This window comes from Eutrigla gurnardus (genome assembly GCF_963514095.1).
Source record: "Eutrigla gurnardus genome assembly, chromosome: 18".
Taxonomy (NCBI): Eukaryota; Metazoa; Chordata; class Actinopteri; order Perciformes; family Triglidae; genus Eutrigla; species Eutrigla gurnardus.
In genome coordinates this window covers 3,430,501-3,448,943 of record NC_139929.1, presented here as the reverse complement: position 1 = coordinate 3,448,943, position 18,443 = coordinate 3,430,501, and the positions used below count along the sequence as shown (strand labels likewise).

General features: G+C 47.3%; 2 protein-coding genes across 4 annotated transcripts; both read right to left on the bottom strand.

Moving 5' to 3' along the window:
- Nucleotides 1-1,000: 1,000 nt before the first annotated feature.
- Nucleotides 1,001-10,807, bottom strand: LOC311028916 (suppressor of tumorigenicity 14 protein homolog). Of its 2 annotated transcripts, XM_084033719.1 has the most exons (19): nucleotides 10,626-10,807; nucleotides 9,967-10,129; nucleotides 9,721-9,848; nucleotides 8,585-8,652; nucleotides 8,283-8,479; nucleotides 6,961-7,062; nucleotides 6,663-6,882; nucleotides 6,448-6,590; nucleotides 6,245-6,342; nucleotides 6,018-6,124; nucleotides 5,455-5,588; nucleotides 5,255-5,359; nucleotides 5,081-5,182; nucleotides 4,878-4,991; nucleotides 4,678-4,797; nucleotides 4,290-4,473; nucleotides 2,638-2,909; nucleotides 2,419-2,555; nucleotides 1,001-2,080 (listed from the first exon to the last, which is right to left on the bottom strand). In XM_084033719.1, exons 1-19 carry the CDS (start codon nucleotides 10,707-10,709, stop codon nucleotides 1,913-1,915), a joined length of 2,646 nt encoding a protein of 881 aa, XP_083889845.1. In that variant the 5' UTR covers nucleotides 10,710-10,807; the 3' UTR covers nucleotides 1,001-1,912. The 2 variants fall into 2 exon arrangements, with proteins under 2 accessions (XP_083889845.1, XP_083889846.1); XM_084033720.1 differs by lacking the exons at nucleotides 9,967-10,129; nucleotides 10,626-10,807 and having other exon boundaries at nucleotides 8,283-8,474; nucleotides 9,721-9,847.
- Nucleotides 10,808-11,315: 508 nt separating this feature from the next.
- tmprss7 (transmembrane serine protease 7) lies at nucleotides 11,316-18,250 on the bottom strand. Of its 2 annotated transcripts, none has more exons than XM_084033721.1 (18): nucleotides 18,118-18,250; nucleotides 16,862-17,066; nucleotides 16,277-16,407; nucleotides 16,111-16,178; nucleotides 15,808-16,022; nucleotides 15,697-15,732; nucleotides 15,393-15,621; nucleotides 15,158-15,282; nucleotides 14,651-14,763; nucleotides 14,434-14,540; nucleotides 14,208-14,344; nucleotides 14,022-14,129; nucleotides 13,837-13,944; nucleotides 13,642-13,758; nucleotides 12,330-12,525; nucleotides 11,843-12,111; nucleotides 11,631-11,767; nucleotides 11,316-11,554 (listed from the first exon to the last, which is right to left on the bottom strand). In XM_084033721.1, the coding sequence occupies exons 1-18, from the start codon at nucleotides 18,181-18,183 to the stop codon at nucleotides 11,393-11,395; spliced, it is 2,529 nt and encodes an 842-aa protein (XP_083889847.1). In that variant the 5' UTR covers nucleotides 18,184-18,250; the 3' UTR covers nucleotides 11,316-11,392. The 2 variants fall into 2 exon arrangements, with proteins under 2 accessions (XP_083889847.1, XP_083889848.1); XM_084033722.1 differs by having other exon boundaries at nucleotides 15,808-16,001.
- Nucleotides 18,251-18,443: the final 193 nt, after the last annotated feature.

Below are 18,443 nucleotides of genomic sequence, written 5' to 3'. Positions count from 1 at the left end.
CGAACAGGGAGGTTTGAGTACAAGTCAATTACCCCGAATTTTTGGTTTTGTCACAGTTATTTAAAAAAAAAAAAAACATTCATTTAGATATCTAACAATCCTCAAGTTTTATTCCCAGAACAGGTTGGATTTACGCACCGATGGATGCGCTTAAACCCTGCGCGTCTCTCCTCGTCTGCACGGGATGATCAGCACGTAGGCACCGGGCGAGACGGGCGGCGTCCTCATCAACAACGAGACGGTTGTGTTTCTCACATTTCAAGTTGTTCATCTTTTTTTTTTTCCCCTTCCAAAAGGAAATCGTTCTCCTTGGAAAGGCACGTCACATAAAACACTGATGCCAACGGCTAACCTCGTTTAAAGGTTCAAAGGTTCAAACCACAACGTATATATATATATATATATATATATATATATATATATATATATATATATATATATATATATATAAATAGCCTAAATACAGGTGCCCCATATTGTAGTGGGATACACCTTTTTCTGTCAGATGCTCCCAGATTTACCAATCAAAAGTCTAAATTAAGAAAAACAAATAGTCAAATTTCACTGTTGGATATTATTATTATTATTATTATTATAAGGAAAAAAACCCAAAGTAAATGTCATAATAAAAATGCACCACGCAGCAAAACAAACCGCTACTCAAAGTTCATCCCGTCTGTCAGGCTCTTAAACCTCGACAGCAGTCTTTGGAAATGAACACTTAATACGAGTTCATTATATATGAGTTTGTATTGCTTATGTATCGTTGCATGAACCGTACTTATTTATTTAGACTTTTTTTTCCTCTTTGGTTTATTTTTATTCGATTTACTACTACTTTTCTAATTTTGAACTATAAATAAATAAATAAATAATAATTATGATAATAATTAAAGTTGTTTGAACTTGAAGCACCGGGAAACGAGCGGCGTCCTCATTAACAACGAGACGGTTGTGTGTTTCTCACATTTCAAGATATTTGGTTTTCTTTTATATAAAAATGCAAAGTTTTGTTGAGACTTGAGAATTTGGAAATTGTGTCTTTAATGTAAAATCATTTTATATCTGATACAAACTGCATGTTTATAAAAAAAAAAAAATTACAAAAAATGAATCCTGTTGGGTGTAAAGGTGAACCATTCCCTCCGGACATTCAATTAACAACGGTGCAGATTGACCACTAGGGGGTGATGTGAGCTGAATAAGAGATAATGGTATATCTGCTCCTCAGAATCAGCATCAGAATTGAAGGGAAGCTGTGATCGTGCAGCATGAAACACAAAGTCGGCACCATAATGATAAATTAAATCACAGTAAAACTGAAAATGCAAAATATATTATCACCTCCTATCGAGGGGATTATTCACTCCTCTACGGTAACAGGAATATATATATATCGAACATAAGGCTATGGGCTTAGATAAATTTGTGATATACAAATACACGCATACAGTACAATAAACTCACACAGTCGGCCATGAACACACACATACAGTACGTGGACGAGTGAAGAGGGAGGGGGAATAAAAGGTTTTTAGTATAGTCACATCCATAGTGAACAGTGGAGCTGACATAGGATAAGGGATGGGGGTTCGCTGGTTGTCCTACTTTGACCCGTCACTTCCTGTCAAAATAATATCCTGTGAAACTTTCAGAGGATTCTGTAAAAAATAATTCAGTATTTTATCATCTGTATGAGGTATTCCAACCAATATGTGTTTTTAGAGCCACTGTCAATGTTTGGAGATTTGTTGCTGTGGAGCAGGGATGATGGTCCCTGCTGGCCTGTTGCCGTGGAAACGCTCCCCCCGAAAAAAAACTGTCCTGCAATCATGACAACGGTCTGAAGGTGGACTCCGGGTGTGGAAACCGCCGTCCCGTGTGTGAGGTGGAGAGTCTCTTTTGTTTTGTGTCACACCTGCCCTTTAGTCTGCTGGTGGATCCAGTCCGTGAACTTGACCACCTGGGTGTAGACCCCGGGCCGGTTCAGCCTGGCACAGCCCTCGCCCCAGCTCACGACCCCCGCCAGGAACCACCGCCGGCCTCGCTCCACGCACACCAGCGGGCCGCCCGAGTCTCCCTGAGTGAGTGTGACAATAAAAGTCTTAATGTGAAAACATCCAATGACACGGAGCATCCTGTTTCTATATAGCAGTTACATTTAAAGTTATTGTGATTTTTTAAAAGGGGTAACTAACTGGAAAATATTCCCATGTTATTGTGTTTAATAGACGAAATAGAAAATAATCTATAAAATAATAAAGATAATTTCTTAGCTAAGCTTTCCCAGCACTCCTCTCCCGAACTCGTTACTCACTGCAGACACATTCTGTTGTGGTTTGGAAGGAAATACTTGGAGAATGTCCAGAAATCAACCTGAAGTTCTGCGGAGGCGACTCCCTATTCACATGCACTCACCTGGCAGGCGTCCACGCCTCCCTGCAGGTTCCCGGCACAAAGCATTCTGGGAGTGACGGCCTCATCGTACAGCTTGTTGCACGAGTTCCTGTTGATGATCTTCACCGAGGCCTCTTGTAAGCGTCCGGCCAGTTCGCCTAGAATAATAAATAAATATGATATTAAAGATGTTTTAATGGCGTGATGCTGCTCCCGGGACGTCGACTGTAGAAAACCCACCGTCCTCCGCGAGGACCCCCCAGCCGGTGACGTAGCAGCTGGTCCCCGTGGTGAAGGCGTGGGAGGCGGCGGGGACGCACGCCGGCTGCACCAGGTCGTTGAAGAAGACGGGCGCGCTGAGCTCCAGCAGGGCGATGTCGTAGTCGGAGGTGAACTGGTCGTACTGCGGGTGGAGGAGGATCCGCCGGATCGGCCTGGTGGACGCGCCGTTGTTCCCCGTGGTCATCACCCGCATCCCCATGTAGGCTCGCCAGGCACGGGCGTCCGAGTACCTGCAGACGCCACAGCCGTGAGACTACAGACACTACTGACAGCATCCGTGAGACTACTGACAGCATCCGTGAGACTACAGACACTACAGGCAGCATCCGTGAGACGACAGACACTACAGGCAGCATCCATGAGACAACAGACAGCATCCGTGAGACTACAGACACTACAGACAGCATCCATGAGACAACAGACACTACAGACAGCATCCGTGAGACTACAGACAGCATCAGTGAGACTACAGACACTACAGACAGCATCCGTGAGACTACAGACAGCATCAGTGAGACTACAGACACTACAGACAGCATCCGTGAGACTACAGACAGCATCCGTGAGACTACAGACACTACAGACAACATCCATGAGACAACAGACACTACAGACAGCATCCGTGAGACTACAGAAAACATCCGTGAGACTACAGACAACATCTGTGAGACTGCAGACACTACAGACAACATCTGTGAGACTACAGACACTACAGACAACATCCCTGAGACTACAGACATTACAGTCAGCATCCGTGAGACTACAGACAACATCTGTGAGACTGCAGACACTACAGACAACATCTGTGAGACTACAGACACTACAGACAACATCCGTGAGACTACAGACATTACAGTCAGCATCCGTGAGACTACAGACAACATCTGTGAGACTACAGAAAAACATCCGTGAGACTACAGACAACATCTGTGAGACTACAGACACTACAGACAACATCCCTGAGACTACAGACATTACAGTCAGCATCCGTGAGACTACAGACAACATCTGTGAGACTGCAGACACTACAGACAACATCTGTGAGACTACAGACACTACAGACAACATCCGTGAGACTACAGACATTACAGTCAGCATCCGTGAGACTACAGACAACATCTGTGAGACTACAGAAAAACATCCGTGAGACTACAGACAACATCTGTGAGACTGCAGACACTACAGACAACATCTGTGAGACTACAGAAAAACATCTGTGAGACTACAGACAGCATCTGTAAGACTGCAGACACTACAGACAACATCTGTGAGACTACAGACTCTACAGACAACATCCCTGAGACTACAGACACTACAGACAACTTCTGTGAGACTTCAAACACTACAGACAACATCCGTGAGACTACAGACACTACAGACAACATCGGCTGGGAGTGATACATCGTTTGATGATCAACTTTTTTCTCTTGATTTGATTTGAGTTATTGAAAAATGAAATTTCTTTTTGCAGCTAGGTACGGTTAGTTTAATTGTATGAACACATATTGACAGTGGTGAATATTCAACTTTATTTTATACGTTTGAATTTATAATAAACCTACAGCACACATGAATTATTATATAATGAAGCTTCCGGACGTCTTTCTTACTTTATCGCGTCCGAGTCCTGGAAGCAGTGAGCTGCAGAGATGAGCCAGCGGTTGGCGACCAGCGTGGCTCCACAGACGTGACCATAGCGGTCCATCTGGAGGCTGACCTGCCAGGGCCAGGACCCCGCCCCGGCATCGGAGCCCCCCACTATCTTAGTCCGCTTCCTGGGTCTGGTCCCGCAGCCTGGGACACACAGGGGGACACAGATCAGTGACGCTGGAATCTCTTTAGGAAATTTAAGAGGGCGTTCACTAGATGTGGGAGGAATAATCAATTCTATGATGCATGGATGCAGAAAAGTCTATCATTGATTATTAATTTTATTTTTTTTATGTAAAAAAAAATTTGTCATTATATTTGAATCCAAAATAGAGATCATAAACGTACCACAACGCAGCTCATCAGAGCCGTCGGAGCAGTCTTTGACCCCGTCGCACTCGGGGTTCACCTTACTCACACACTTCCCGTTGGCACATTTGTACGAGGAAGAGGAGCAGCCTTTCAGGTCTGAAGAGGACGAAGGTCGTCATACAGCAGAGTGAAGTGAAAACACTTTGAATGGAGAGGTCATGACCTTCTATACTCACACGCTCTGGTGCAGTTGAGCTCGTCGCTGCGGTCTTTGCAGTCGATGATGCCGTTGCACACTGAAGACTTTGGCAAACAGACTTTGTTGGAACACAAGTGGTAACATTTACCTCCTGACAACAAACACACATCATTTAATCACCAACAAAAAGAACACACAACAGGCACACAAGCGTGTCGGCGACGGCGTCCGCCTCCTCACCGCAGCGACTCTCCTCGCTGCTCTCTGCACAGCTCACACACTGGCTGCCATGACGCTTACACTGGCCGTCCCCACAGAGCACCTCGCCCGGCCTGCAGGACGCTGCAACACATGCAAATCTGACTGTCACATAAAAGGTCATGGGGTCAAGTGTAATAGGATCTTCAGACTTACAGCATTTAGCCTCGTCCCGTCCATCAAAGCAGTCTTTCACGCCATCACACACCTTCCTCAGAGGGACGCAGCGTCCGTCTCCACAGCGGAACTGCCGAGGACAAGCTGCAGACAGACAGACAGACAGACAGGGAGGAGGCTTCCATGCACTCACTGGGGCTCCACCGCTGCATATGTGAAGGAGATATCGTTTCACTTACTGCCCTCTGGAGAGAAGACGCGGTAAAGCAGGTAGAAGCCCTTGTTGGTGAGAGATTCGTCCGAATGGAAGTGGAGGGAGAGAGGAGAGGAGTAGACTCGCCATTTGCTGCTGCCTGACACCGGATTACACAGTCTGGAGGCACAAAAGTAAAGGAATTCACACATGCATGTGAGAGAAAACACCGTTATAGTAAAGGAAAGTGAATATTGTGATGAAATGCTGCTTACGTCCCCACAGTTCAGCGTCTCTCTCACCTCTTTTATCAAACATCTTAAAGCATAGATAGTGGACGGCCACAACTGTTGCATAATTAATGATTAATAATGATTAATTTCTCTACGGGTTATTGTATGTTGCATGTTTTTATTCTTAATGTTGTTTCCTATATGTTGAACACCAGCTATGGGACTAGTAGATGGAAATTAGCCACCTGGCTTTAATCTCATATTAACAATAAATAATAGATTTTATTTGTAGTTTACTTTTAATTCAGTGAATCTCAGTGCGTTTACATTAAAAATAAAATATTCCCATTAAAAAATAAATAAATCTCCGACTCACTTGACCCCTCCGATGTCCAGCCAGTCTTTCTCACAGCCGTCCGACGAGGAGTCCTGAATGTCCATCGTCACGATCGTCACGGAGATCAGGTATCCTGGCAACGGCGCCTGTTAAAGCAACCAAAGACGACTAAAGAGAACACGCCGGAATGTGGAAAGGCCAGACGACCAAAAAAGGGATGATTTCCTCTCTTGCACACACTTACAAGCATGTATGCGAACACTCACCCTCACTGTCCAGGTGCAGTCTATGTTAGGAGGGTAGTAGGAGGGGTAATAGGGGGAGGAAACGGAGCCGTTCCACGAGGACAGTGACCCTCCACAACCTACAGGGGGAGACGGGGACACTTAGTCGTACGTATGCTACTCAGTGGGAAATAACATCATTCCACCAACGATTCAGCACAGTCACACATCATGAGATTTGAGACCTGCTTTGGGGATGGCTTGGAAGTACGCCTTGAAGATGGCCCCGTCCCGCTGTCTGCTGAAGGAGAAGGTGACCAACATCACATTCCCGGAGGACGTCAGCCTCATGACCGGCGACGACCCCGAAACAGGAAGTCCACACCACCTGAGAGAGGTGAACGCATCCGGGATGTGTACTGATGTTTAAAATGAGACATATAACAGGGAGAGTCCTGACCTTGCGATTATCTTGTTCTGCAGCGGGAGGAGGAAGTCGTAGGCCGAGAGCTTGTGGGCGGTGCAGCTTCCGGGCGTGGCGCCGTGCAGGGTGAGGACGACCAGTCGGACCACGTGACCCGCCGGCACGCGCAGACGCCACTGGTAGTACGGCTTCTTGGGACTCACGAGGCTCAGGGTGCGGTTGTTGCCATATTTGGCGTAGAGGTCAAAGGACATCGCTGGACAGAGAGGAAGTGATGACTTTTTCTGAAACCCGATCTTTAGGTTTTGTGACATAAAGTGGAAGCTCTCCTCACCTTGGAAGCCGAGCTGCCACTTCCCACTCTGGACGCCGTTTGGAGTTTTACTCTTCTCGGATTTTTCCTCCGATTCAGATTCAGAGTCATCAGGGTCCAAACCTACCACACACAACACACACACACAGACGGACAGACAGACACACACACACGCACACAGACACACACACACACACACACACACACACACACACACACACACACACACACACACACACACACACACAGACACACAGATGGACAGACAGACACACGGACAGACAGACACACACACACACACACACACACACAGACACACAGATGGACAGACAGACACACGGACAGACAGACAGACACACACACACACACACACACACACACACACACACACACACAGATGGACAGACAGTGTCTGTGATTAACGTGCATGTGTCTGTGGTTAACGTGTGTTTGTGGTTAGCGTGCATGTGTCTGTGGTTAAGGTGTCTGTGGTTAAGGTGTCTGTGGTTAACGTGCATGTGTCTGTAGTTAGCGTGTCTGTGGTTAACATGTCTGTGGTTAAGGTATCTGTGGTTAATGTGTCTGTGGTTAATGTGTCTGTGGTTAACGTGTCTGTGGTAAGGTGTCTGTGGTTAATGTGTCTGTGGTAAGGTGTCTGTGGTTAACGTGTCTGTGGTAAAGGTGTCTGTGGTTAGCGTGTCTGTGGTTAATGTGTCTGTGGTTAAGGTGTCTGTAGTTAGCGTGTCTGTGGTTAGCGTGTCTGTGGTTAACGTGTCTGTGGTTAACGTGCATGTGTCTGTGGTTAAGGTGTCTGTGGTTAACGTGCATGTGTCTGTGGTTAACGTGCATGTGTCTGTGGTTAACACGTCTGTGGTTAACGTGCATGTGTCTGTGGTTAACGTGTCTGTGGTTAGCGTGTCTGTGGTTAACGTGTCTGTGGTTAACGTGCATGTGTCTGTGGTTAACGTGTCTGTGGTTAACGTGTCTGTGGTTAAGGTGTCTGTGGTTAACGTGCATGTGTCTGTGGTTAAGGTGTCTGTGGTTAACATGCATGTGTCTGTGGTTAAGGTGTCTGTGGTTAACGTGCATGTGTCTGTGGTTAACGTGCATGTGTCTGTGGTTAACGTGTCTGTGGTTAGCGTGTCTGTGGTTAACGTGTCTGTGGTTAACGTGCATGTGTCTGTGGTTAACGTGTCTGTGGTTAACGTGTCTGTGGTTAATGTGCCTGTGGTTAGCGTGTCTGTGGTTAATGTGTCTGTGGTTAAGGTGTCTGTGGTTAGCGTGTCTGTGGTTAGCGTGTCTGTGGTTAGCGTGTCTGTGGTTAGCGTGTACAGAGAGTCTACCCAGCAGGTGGAGCGTGTCGTCCTCTTGCTCCATGTAGTAGCGCTGCTCATTGCGACCGTCCCGCAGCACCTTGTTGCTGCCGGGAAGCCGGCGCTGCTGCAGCCTCTCGGGGCCGGCCCTCCGGATCGCCGCGGCAACGTCGTCGGGGGCCGAGAACTTACTCCAGTAGAAGACGTTGAGCCCTTCCACTCCTTCACTGTCACACAAAAGGGTTTTACAATCTTGCTATTCTGCAGTGTGTTGTTGTTGTTGTTGTTGCACATTTGATTCCATCAGCAGGCTTTCTGTCCGTGGATCATACCTGAAGGCTGTAATTCCTGAGTGCAGGTAGTAAGAGCTCCACGACGAGGACTCATACAGTTCTGAGAACTGTTTAAAAAAAAACACAAAAGAAGAGGTTTGACCACAAACTGTACACTTCTGTATGTGACATCACAGCAGAGAAAGTGAGGTCACATTTCCTTGTAAGCGACACATGAACTCACCTGTTGTAACATGCAGCCTGAGCTCAACAACAGCACTGTTCTCGTGTGTGTGCGTGTGTGTGTGTGTGTGTGTGTGTGTGTGCGTGTGTGTGTGTGTGTGTGTGTGTGTGTGTGTGTGTGTGTGTGTGTGTGTGTGTGTGTGTGTGTATGTTGACTGAGCAGCACAGAGCTCCATTGTGTCTCTACCTGCCGGCCGTGTAGAGTTAGGACCCTGGGAGGTATATGGGCTCCGAGCCTCGAGTTCACCTGTTCTTTAACGAACAGGTGGCTGTTCAGATACTGTGACCACTTAACAAGCCTGCTAACCCACCTTCACAGCTGATTAAAGGAGCATTACACTATTCTAGCATTGATTTTAGGGGGGGTTTACACCTATCAGATCGCCATTTCTCCACCTCTCTGCAGGAATTCAGCCCCAAAATCCTGAATCCCTTCATCCTAGATCCCCCTGTCGCCCCAGCCTGCCCTCCTGCCCCGTCTCCCCCTCTCAACCCCAGGATTCACCCTGATGTTCACCTCCTCTCCGTTATCGTATGGCACACAGAGTGGCCGATTGTGTGAAAGTCGCACAGACAATGTTTTTATTGAGGGCCTGCTCTTCCTCTCACTCTTGCTGCCCGGGGCCGAGCCGGGGCTTCACAAATGCCGGGCTTGTCCTCGGCCCCTGAAAGGGCCCCGGTCCCTGGGGGTCTCGGGGACTTGTACCCGCACCGTGCCCGGCTCCTGTTTCAGCTTTACATTTAACACCACCAGAGAGAGACAGAGAGGGAAAGTGGTGCGCAGAAATAAAAAGAGTGGCCGACAAAGCCGATGAAGAGTAAAGTGAAGGGATAAGAAAGTGCCACATCAAAGACACCAGTAGTGATGCTGTAAGGAATCAATTTAAAGTAGGGGGAAGGTCATGCAGCACCCTAAGGTGTCAGTGACAGACAAGCCCATCGCTTCCACTTACATAATGGTTCAAAGCCTGAGCCTGCAGGCGGGACTGAGGGGAGGTGGAGTCAGTCAGCTCTGAGGAGAAGCTCATGTTTGGGAACTCCACGCTGCCGCCGAGGAAGAACACGGAGGAGGGGGCCGAGGCTGCAGGGGGGGAGCAGGCAGAGATGTGAGGCGGGTGCACTCTGTGTGTCACCGGTGGGTGCAAGTCAAAATAAAACACATTTTAAAAGGACAGGAGAAGAAGCGGCTCTGCACTCACGTGTGAGGAAGTGGAGAGTCAGCGCGACGGCAGCAGCGAAAGGGAAGAAAGTGAGGAGAGCCAGCATCCGTCGCCTCCAGGAGCCACAGACTGGGACCCCCTGATCCCCAGGCTTCGTGGGGGGGCTCAGAGACTGGGTGGGCTCCTTCAACTCCCCCTCTCCCTTCCAGAGACAAGATGACTCAAATATCATCACCAGCGTCTAAATGTCCGCTCTCACGTTTCTTTAATTGTTGATTATGTGTTAGTCAAAGAAAATGGAGCCCAGCAGCAGGGAGGCAGATGTAACGGCTGAGCAGTGATTTAGTGGGAGGAACGGTGAGCATCTCTGGAGCTGAAAGGATCTCCTGAAACATTTAAGGGGTTGGCAGGATTCCCCGGGGGAGCAGACAAAGCGTGGCTAGACGAGTCTGCGTTCCCACGGCCCGGCTCCGCGGTGTCAGCAGCACTCCATCAAGTGGGCCCCCCCTCCCTCCCCACCCCTTTTCAATTAAGATGACTGACTACATTATGATGCATCTTTTAGCTCATGCAAAAATAAGTTAAACAGACTAATTTTATGTAGAGAATACATTTAGAAGAGATGTTCTTGCAGGAGAGAAAAAAAAACACGTTTTGGCACAATCGGTGCGTAAAAGCGCGCCGTGACGGCGGCCTACCTGTGCAGCAGCGGCGCAGCCTGGGAATCCATGCCCGGAGACGCAGTACACGTCGCAACTTCTGCTTTTGGGGTGAGTCCTCATAGCAGTGTCCCGTTAAGCTCCGCGGAGGCGATATGCAACAATACCTCAGCATAGAGGGAGAGAGGGAGAGAGAGAGGAAACCCCCGATGTCGCTCCCTTTGAAAAAAAAAAAAAAAAAAAGGTGCAGAAATCCGACCTGAGCGGCTCGGATCCGGCGGGGCATTCACCAGCCTAACTTTTTTTTTTTTTTTTTTTACCTGAACTGGGCCGGCAGGTGTCACACGGAGGCCCAGAATGCAGTGCGATGGGACAATGAGAGCACTATGAAAAAAGGCTCGGCCTACAATCCGCGCGACGGACACTGTGGGCAAACTCCCTCACTGTGTGTGTGGGAGTAAAGCTGGGGGAGACAAAGGGGTGTTTGAGGGGGAGAGTGTGATGGGGGTGCTTGGCTGCTGTGCCCTTGGATGCTGCTCGGGGGGGACTGGACCAGGATTTAGACATTCTGGAACCAAAGATGGGTTTCCAGGTTTGAAGGAGGAATGCAGCAGCGATGATCAGAATTGAAATCTTTCAACGTGCCTCCTTTGTTGGAGGTGTCACACATTCATAGCACTTCAGTAAAAAAGGAAAGCTCTTGAACATAAAAGACAGAACATCTGATGATGCTTTTTTATTATCTGGTTTGAGCGGCAGAACATTCAAACATCAGCTGGCACTGGATGAATACGAGTCTCGTGATGTCAGCTGATATGGCTGTAGATCCAGGAGGTGAACTTGTTGACCCGGGTGTAGACCCCAGGCAGGTTGGGTCTGCCGCAGCCCGCCCCCCAGCTGACGATGCCGATCAGGAACCAGCGCCCGCCGCCCGGTGCCCGACAGGACAGAGGACCTCCTGAATCGCCCTGAGACCAAAACAAAAAAGAGAGTTCATCACCAACTTTGAAAGTAGTATAGATGCAGGTTGAGATGTGAGCTCACCCTGCAGGCGTCCCGCTCCCCAGAGGGCACGCCGGCACACAGCATGCGTGGTGAGACGGGTCCGTAGCTCTTCTTACAGTCAGTCTGGCTCAGGAGAGACACCTCAGCTTTCTGCAGCACCGAGGGAAGCACTTTGTCTGCAGAACAACATCAAAATGACATCAGCAGCTCATCATTATTAAGGTGATGTTTATAGAACGGGTGCTGCTCACCCTCCTCGGAGCGGTAACCCCACCCGGTGACCAGGCAGCGGTGGGTGTGGGTGACGGTGTGGGAGGAGGGGGGCAGGCAGACGGGCTGGACCAGCGGGCGGAGGGAGGCGGGCCAGGGCGCCTTCAGCTGCAGCAGGGCGATGTCGTAGTCGAACGTGTACGCGTTGTAGTACTCGTGCACCACGATGCGCCGGATCTCCGCCACGTGGCGGGCACCGCCCTGCGTCAGCATGCCGAGGTGGGCGCTCCAGTGACGGGGGTCGGACAGCCTGGGGGGAGTCAGAGGTCAGGGGTCACCCAAGGACATTTTGTAGATTATCATATTAAGGGGAATTAAATAATAGTGTTTAGGTTCCAGAAACTGTTGTACCAAAACAAATCTGAGGGGTCACAAGATGATAAATAAAACTAATTTCTGCAATTTTTTGGGTGAAATTTTGCATATTTTTATACCAGGATGTTGTTCATCAGCCGGGTTGTCACTGACCTTTCCTTGCTGAAGCAGTGTGCTGCCGAGACGAGCCAATCAGAGGAGAGCACCGACGCACCACAGTACATGTGACCAGAGAAGTGGAGGCTGACCTGCCACGGCCACTCGCCCTCCAACGAGTCGTCTCCACCCACGATCCGCTCCGGACCGGTCCAGGAACCGGACTTCTCCACCGAGGAGGGACGACCACAGTCTACGGAGCACATATACTGTTTATATAATACTTATATTATACTTATATGATACTGTTTATATGATACTGGACTTTGGTTATATTGTAATGGAACACACGTGCACTAAATTACATATCATATTACTGTTATTAATATATAATACATTATTGCCTCTAAGCATAGATTATGCTTCAGTGAGAGAAAGAAAAATATGTTTTATAATTTTGATTATGTGCAGTTCAGTTCTGTCTGGATTTCTATTCTTATTTATTTTGAACGATAAAAAAAGATGAAAATGAATAAAGAAAATTAGCCAATTTCAACATAATTTTTTTTTTTTTTTCTATATGCACAGTGGCCCTGTACCAGTTTGGATGTTTTCTGTGCCACAAGCTGAGTCATCACCATGACAGACAGATCTGCTGCCGCCTTATTAAAATGTGTGTGTGTGTGTGTGTGTGTGTGTGTGTGTGTGTGTGTGTGTGTGTGTGTGTGTGTGTGTGTGTGTGTGTGTGTGTGTACTGTATTGCCCCGTATCAGTGAGTGATCAAAGACCAACCCATTACCTGGAGACCCCATCATGACAACACAACAGCTAACAGAGAGAGAGAGCCATTAGAGCTGGGTCAGCTTTGAAGAATATTATAAAACAACTACTTTCTCATGAAGTCACTGAAGGAGTCTGGCAGAGAGCCGTCAGTGTAATCACTGTGTTTCAACTATGAAGAGCAACTCAGGCGGGACAAAACCTAATATGAGAGATCATGGTTGGTTAATCATTGGACTGGTTATTATGTATTTATTATAGCATAATGCAGCTTTTCTTGTTGTACAGGAGTAATGTCTTATACATTGTCCCCGTCTTGAATTAAATACATTTACAATTACAAAATTTTAAGCTAACGACAGAAAGGTAAACAATTAAGGTGATAATAAAGGTGGAGGAAACTGCAACTCCCATAATTTAACATATATTTGGTTGGAAGTGGATATTTAAATGTTAAATAATGCAGACAAATGTAAGACTGAGTCATTAAAAATGTAGAATTCTTACACGTAGGGTGACAAAAAGTCAGTTTTTGCAACATTGCATCCTCTTTGAATGGTTCAACGTGGAGCAGATAACAGGAGCTCACCACAGTCGGCCTCATCGCTCCGGTCCCTGCAGTCGTGAACGCCGTCGCACTTTGCGTTCTTCTTCAGGATGCAGGAGCCGCTGCTGCACGGATACCTTATCTCAGAGCAGGTCGTTTCTGTGAAAACGTAGAGAAGCTCCTGTTATAGTAGAGGTGAAGGGTTAAAGGGCAGATCCGTATGTCTAATATTGATACCCTGAGTGCAGTTGATCTCATCTATCCCGTTGGTGCAGTCGGTCTCTCCGTTGCACACAAACAGAGGATGCAGAAGACTGTTGCCGCCGCAGTTCTTCGTCGGCCTCGCTGTGAAGATATGCAACTCTTATATAGAATTAAAACAGTGTAATAAACAGTAATATGTAATTAATAGGACATCTTACAGCAGAAGACCTCGTCGCTCTCGTCCTGGCAGTCGTCCAGTCCGTCACACCGGCGACTCTTCTCCACACACAGACCTGTGGAGCACAGGAAGCTGCTCTCTGGGCAGGCTGGAGGTAAACAAAGTCACTGAAGCATCTCTATGTCATTCCCTACAGTGTGTGCTAGATCTGACGAGTCATGCTTACGCTGGCTGATATTGTAGCTGCTGTGCGACGCCTGAAAAGGCTGAGCAGAGTGACGTGAGCTGCAGCGAAACTCCACCTCTGGCGCGTGGTCGGCGATGCGAAACACCGTGTGGTGTCCCACGTAGCTGCCGCAGAAACTGTGGAGGGAGAGCAACCGGCAACTACACCATCACAGGACGTCGTGAAACAGTTAAATGTGCATTTAAACCTAAACATGCCCACATACATGACCTCATTGACCTTCCACCAGCCGTGCTCACAGCCCTTCATGCCCTTCGGTTTCAACACGTAGTTGTGAAATCGCAGGGCGACTCCTAACGCGCTGTTAGGGGTCTGGAAGAAAACACACATTCAACAACAGCTACGTCGTGTGTGTGTGTGTGTGTGTGTGTGTGTGTGTGTGTGTGTGTGTGTGTGTGTGTGTGTGTGTGTGTGTGCTCTACCTCAAACTTCCAGGTGCAGAAGCACTGTGGGGGCAGAAGGCTGGGGTGGAAGGGGCTGTAGATCTGACCCGTGATGTCAGGCTCTAACTGGGTCTCAATATGAGACATACACACTAAGAGAGGAAGACACACTTAAGGATTATACTTTCACCCCCAGCTATTCCATAAGGTCTCAAGATAAATGTCAGGGGTCAGAGGTGAATCAAAAACAGCTGACTTATACAAAAAATGATTGATATCGTACATCCAATCCAATCAGGCCCCAAAAATATTGTAAATAAGTGAATAATCCCGTAATCAACATACATTTAAAATCAATACTTTACCAACCGATGGACAATTTAAGACGATGTTTTAATGGATTCATGTAACTCGTTTGTGTATTTTTGTAACCTCTACATCTTTTCAAATGAAGGGAAACCTCACAGATTCCTTTGAGAATAGACAAAAGCTTGAAATGAATTAAAACATTGACTTTTAATTGCCACATAAAGCAATATGTCGTACTTTGTTCAGCAATGGCCTCAAAGTGTCCTCTGAAGCTCTTGTTGCCGTTGGTCATTCTGAAGGAGAGCAGCATGACGTTGGAGGTAGACACCAAGGAGAAGGAGCTGGACACGGGCTCACACAGCCTGCAGCACACACACACACACACACACACACACACACACACACACACACACACACACACACACTTTAGGATCTGTGAGGTTTGTATGGCAGTGCCTCCGTCTGGACTCACCTGTGCAGAATGCGCCCCCTCATGGGCAGCAGGGCGTCGTACACGACCAGGCCGTCGTTCACACAGTCGCTGGGCTCGATGAGGAACGAGGAGACGGTGAGACGGACCAGAGAGCCGGGGGCGGCGGTGAGTTTCACGTGGCAGGTCACCCCTCCCCACGACGAGAAGACGTTTAAAGGGATGCTGGCCCCGGGGATGTTGGCATACAGCTTGTCGACACACTGTGAGCCTGGAAGGAGAGCAACCATCACTAATGGATTCACAATGCGACACACTTTTACTGCACCTGTGTGTTCTCACCTACCTGCCCCGTTCGATGAATAATCTGATCTCTGAACAGCTGTAGGGGAGACACAGTAATCAATATGTTTCTGGTTTAATGCACAGGTTTAGGGGTGTGAACACACGGAGGCACCGTTGATGAGGATGGAGTCGATGTCCACCGGGAGGCCCAGCAGGTAGCCGACAGAGGACCGGTTCTTCATGCTGGTGTGGACCGAGTCCCTGAAAATGGCTCCGACACACTCCTCACACACGGCCGGGCTCTTCAGCCGGGGGACCACGAACACCATCCAGAAGTGGACCAGCACACCGCCCTTGTGGTTGTTGCTGGGTGAGCACACGATGCAGCTTTAAAGACAGGGTGTTGATGCCGGAGACTGCAATCAAAACCACTTTTTGCCGCATCATCGTGCTGACGAGCGGCATCGAGAGGTACCTGAGGTCTGAGATGACAGCTTGCTTGTAGAGTCTGGCCACAGAGGACACCTTGTACACATTGCTCACCTGCGAGACACCGGCAATTAACCGTCAAGACTCTCCCGGATCACCGGCTCAGCACTTACCGTTCCTGTAAGTATTCAGAGGGGTCCCATCAAACGTACCACGTGTTGTATCTTGGTTGCCATGGACACAAACTCGTGGGACTCTGCCTGGCGGTACTCGGGGATGAACTCCACGTTGGCGACGCGGAACATCCCGGCAAAATACACGCCGCTGTTGCTTTCCCTGCGAACTGAGGAAATAAAGGACAAACACTTGCATTATGTGGTGCAGCATTTTATTTGATAATACTGTAGATCAGAAGGCTTTAATGTTTTCAGGCCAAGGAAAAAAAAAAAAGTTCCTTATTAAACCAACCAATAATTACGTGTAGTGCCATAAAAGTTTTTGTAATGATGATTGTAATGCTAAGCCATTAAAATATGAATGTTATCAGATTCATGTTTTAATTCTATTTTGGAATACATCACAATTTCTCAACATAATATTAAACAAACAGGAAGATTTACATTTGTTTAATATAGGCTGTATTCATGTTAAGGTGGATTTTTGGACATATTAAAATTTTTGGAAGGGGATCAAATAATTTCAGGGACCCACTCCAGTAAATCTGCAGACCCCCAAGGAGTCCCGGACCCCCTGTTGAAGATCTCTGCTGTAATATGATTTAAGTACCCTTAACTTACATATGAAGACCCACAGCAGCGACCACATGACGATCACCACCACGAAGACCACCGCCGCGATGATGATGGCGAGGTGCGGGACGCTCAGCAGGCGGGCCCACAGCCTCTGGAGGCCCTTGGGCTTCCGTCGGGACTTCCTGTACTTCCTGCAGAGCCCCCGGAGGCCGTGGTCGACGGTGGCAACCTCCACAGACACATCTGCAATCTGCAGCCGGGGAGGGGGACACAGTCATAAAGGACCCCGTAATGGGAGCAGGACACTTTGACTTGCCCTTTCAGTTAATTAGAAGCTTAAATGATATGGAAGTGATTGTTTAGATCCATCAAGTGTGTGAAGCTCTCAGGATCCAGTGTTGGAGATACAAGGGCACTAGAAGGTTCTCTTTGAGGCTACAAGGAGGCTAAATAGTGGAGAAACATAACTTTCATAAGAATAGTTCTTTTTTACAATTAACACTTGAAAGGATGAAGGAACTTGCAAATGTCAAAGGTCATACAAAATGTAAACCATACACCGGTATTTCATTTTAACCTCTTGACTTAATTTTTCTTGAAAATATATATTTTTTTATAAAATGAACCAAAACACTGACATTGAGGAAGTTCTGGGGTATCGATAATAATATTAATAAATAATAATATAATATAATAAATATTACCCTCTAACTAAAGACACTTATTTAAATATATATTTAGTCAACCCTGATGCATAGAGGAAACCATAATGAATGGAAATGCTTCGAGCATTCTGTTATCACTGTACATCATCCAGGTCAGCTGGTTTAGATTACAGCAGGTCAAACAATATGCCAATCAATCCAGAATACAGAGACGTGAGTCAAGTATTCCAGTAATGTTCATAAAGTTAAACAGCATCACATTCAGCTGTTGATCTGCCAGCCTGGATGTGAGCTTGTGTCTACATTAACAGTCGCTTTAGCTTGTTTAAAAAAAAAAAGCAGCAAACTGGGCTCTCATTGAGTTACCCGCTGCACATATATTATTCATCCAGTGTCATCCCATACTGTGCAAGTGGGCACTTAATCCATCACAAGTTAGCAGGATATAGATTCTCACAGAAAAAGTTTAATCTATTTTACACGTTTAATCAAGCGACATAACAGATGTGTTAAAGGTTCAGATGTTACGTCCACTCACATCTCCAGGGTTTAATGTGGAGAAACTGCTTAATGCACATTTAAATGTACTTTAAGCATTTCTAGAAAAACACTACAGTAAGGAAACGTCTTACTTACACTGGTGGCGTCCAGATGAGACGAATCATCTCCTGTCTTCTCACTCGCCTCGCTCTCCATGTCCATGACACCGGCATGCCTTCACGCTTCTATCATCTAATTCTGGATTTCCGTTTTTTAAAACCCATTCTCTTTTCCTTCAGAATAAAACAAAGTGCCTCATAATAAGAAACAGCAGCGAACACACATATAAGAGCGTAGAGTGAGTGTTTGGATGCAGGTCGACAGGTGTGTGAAACCGGATCCTGGTGTTGGAGAAGCAGGGAGCTGGTTGATGGCAACGTACCTCCTCCTCCACGGCTAATGTTTCATTCATTACCTTCAAA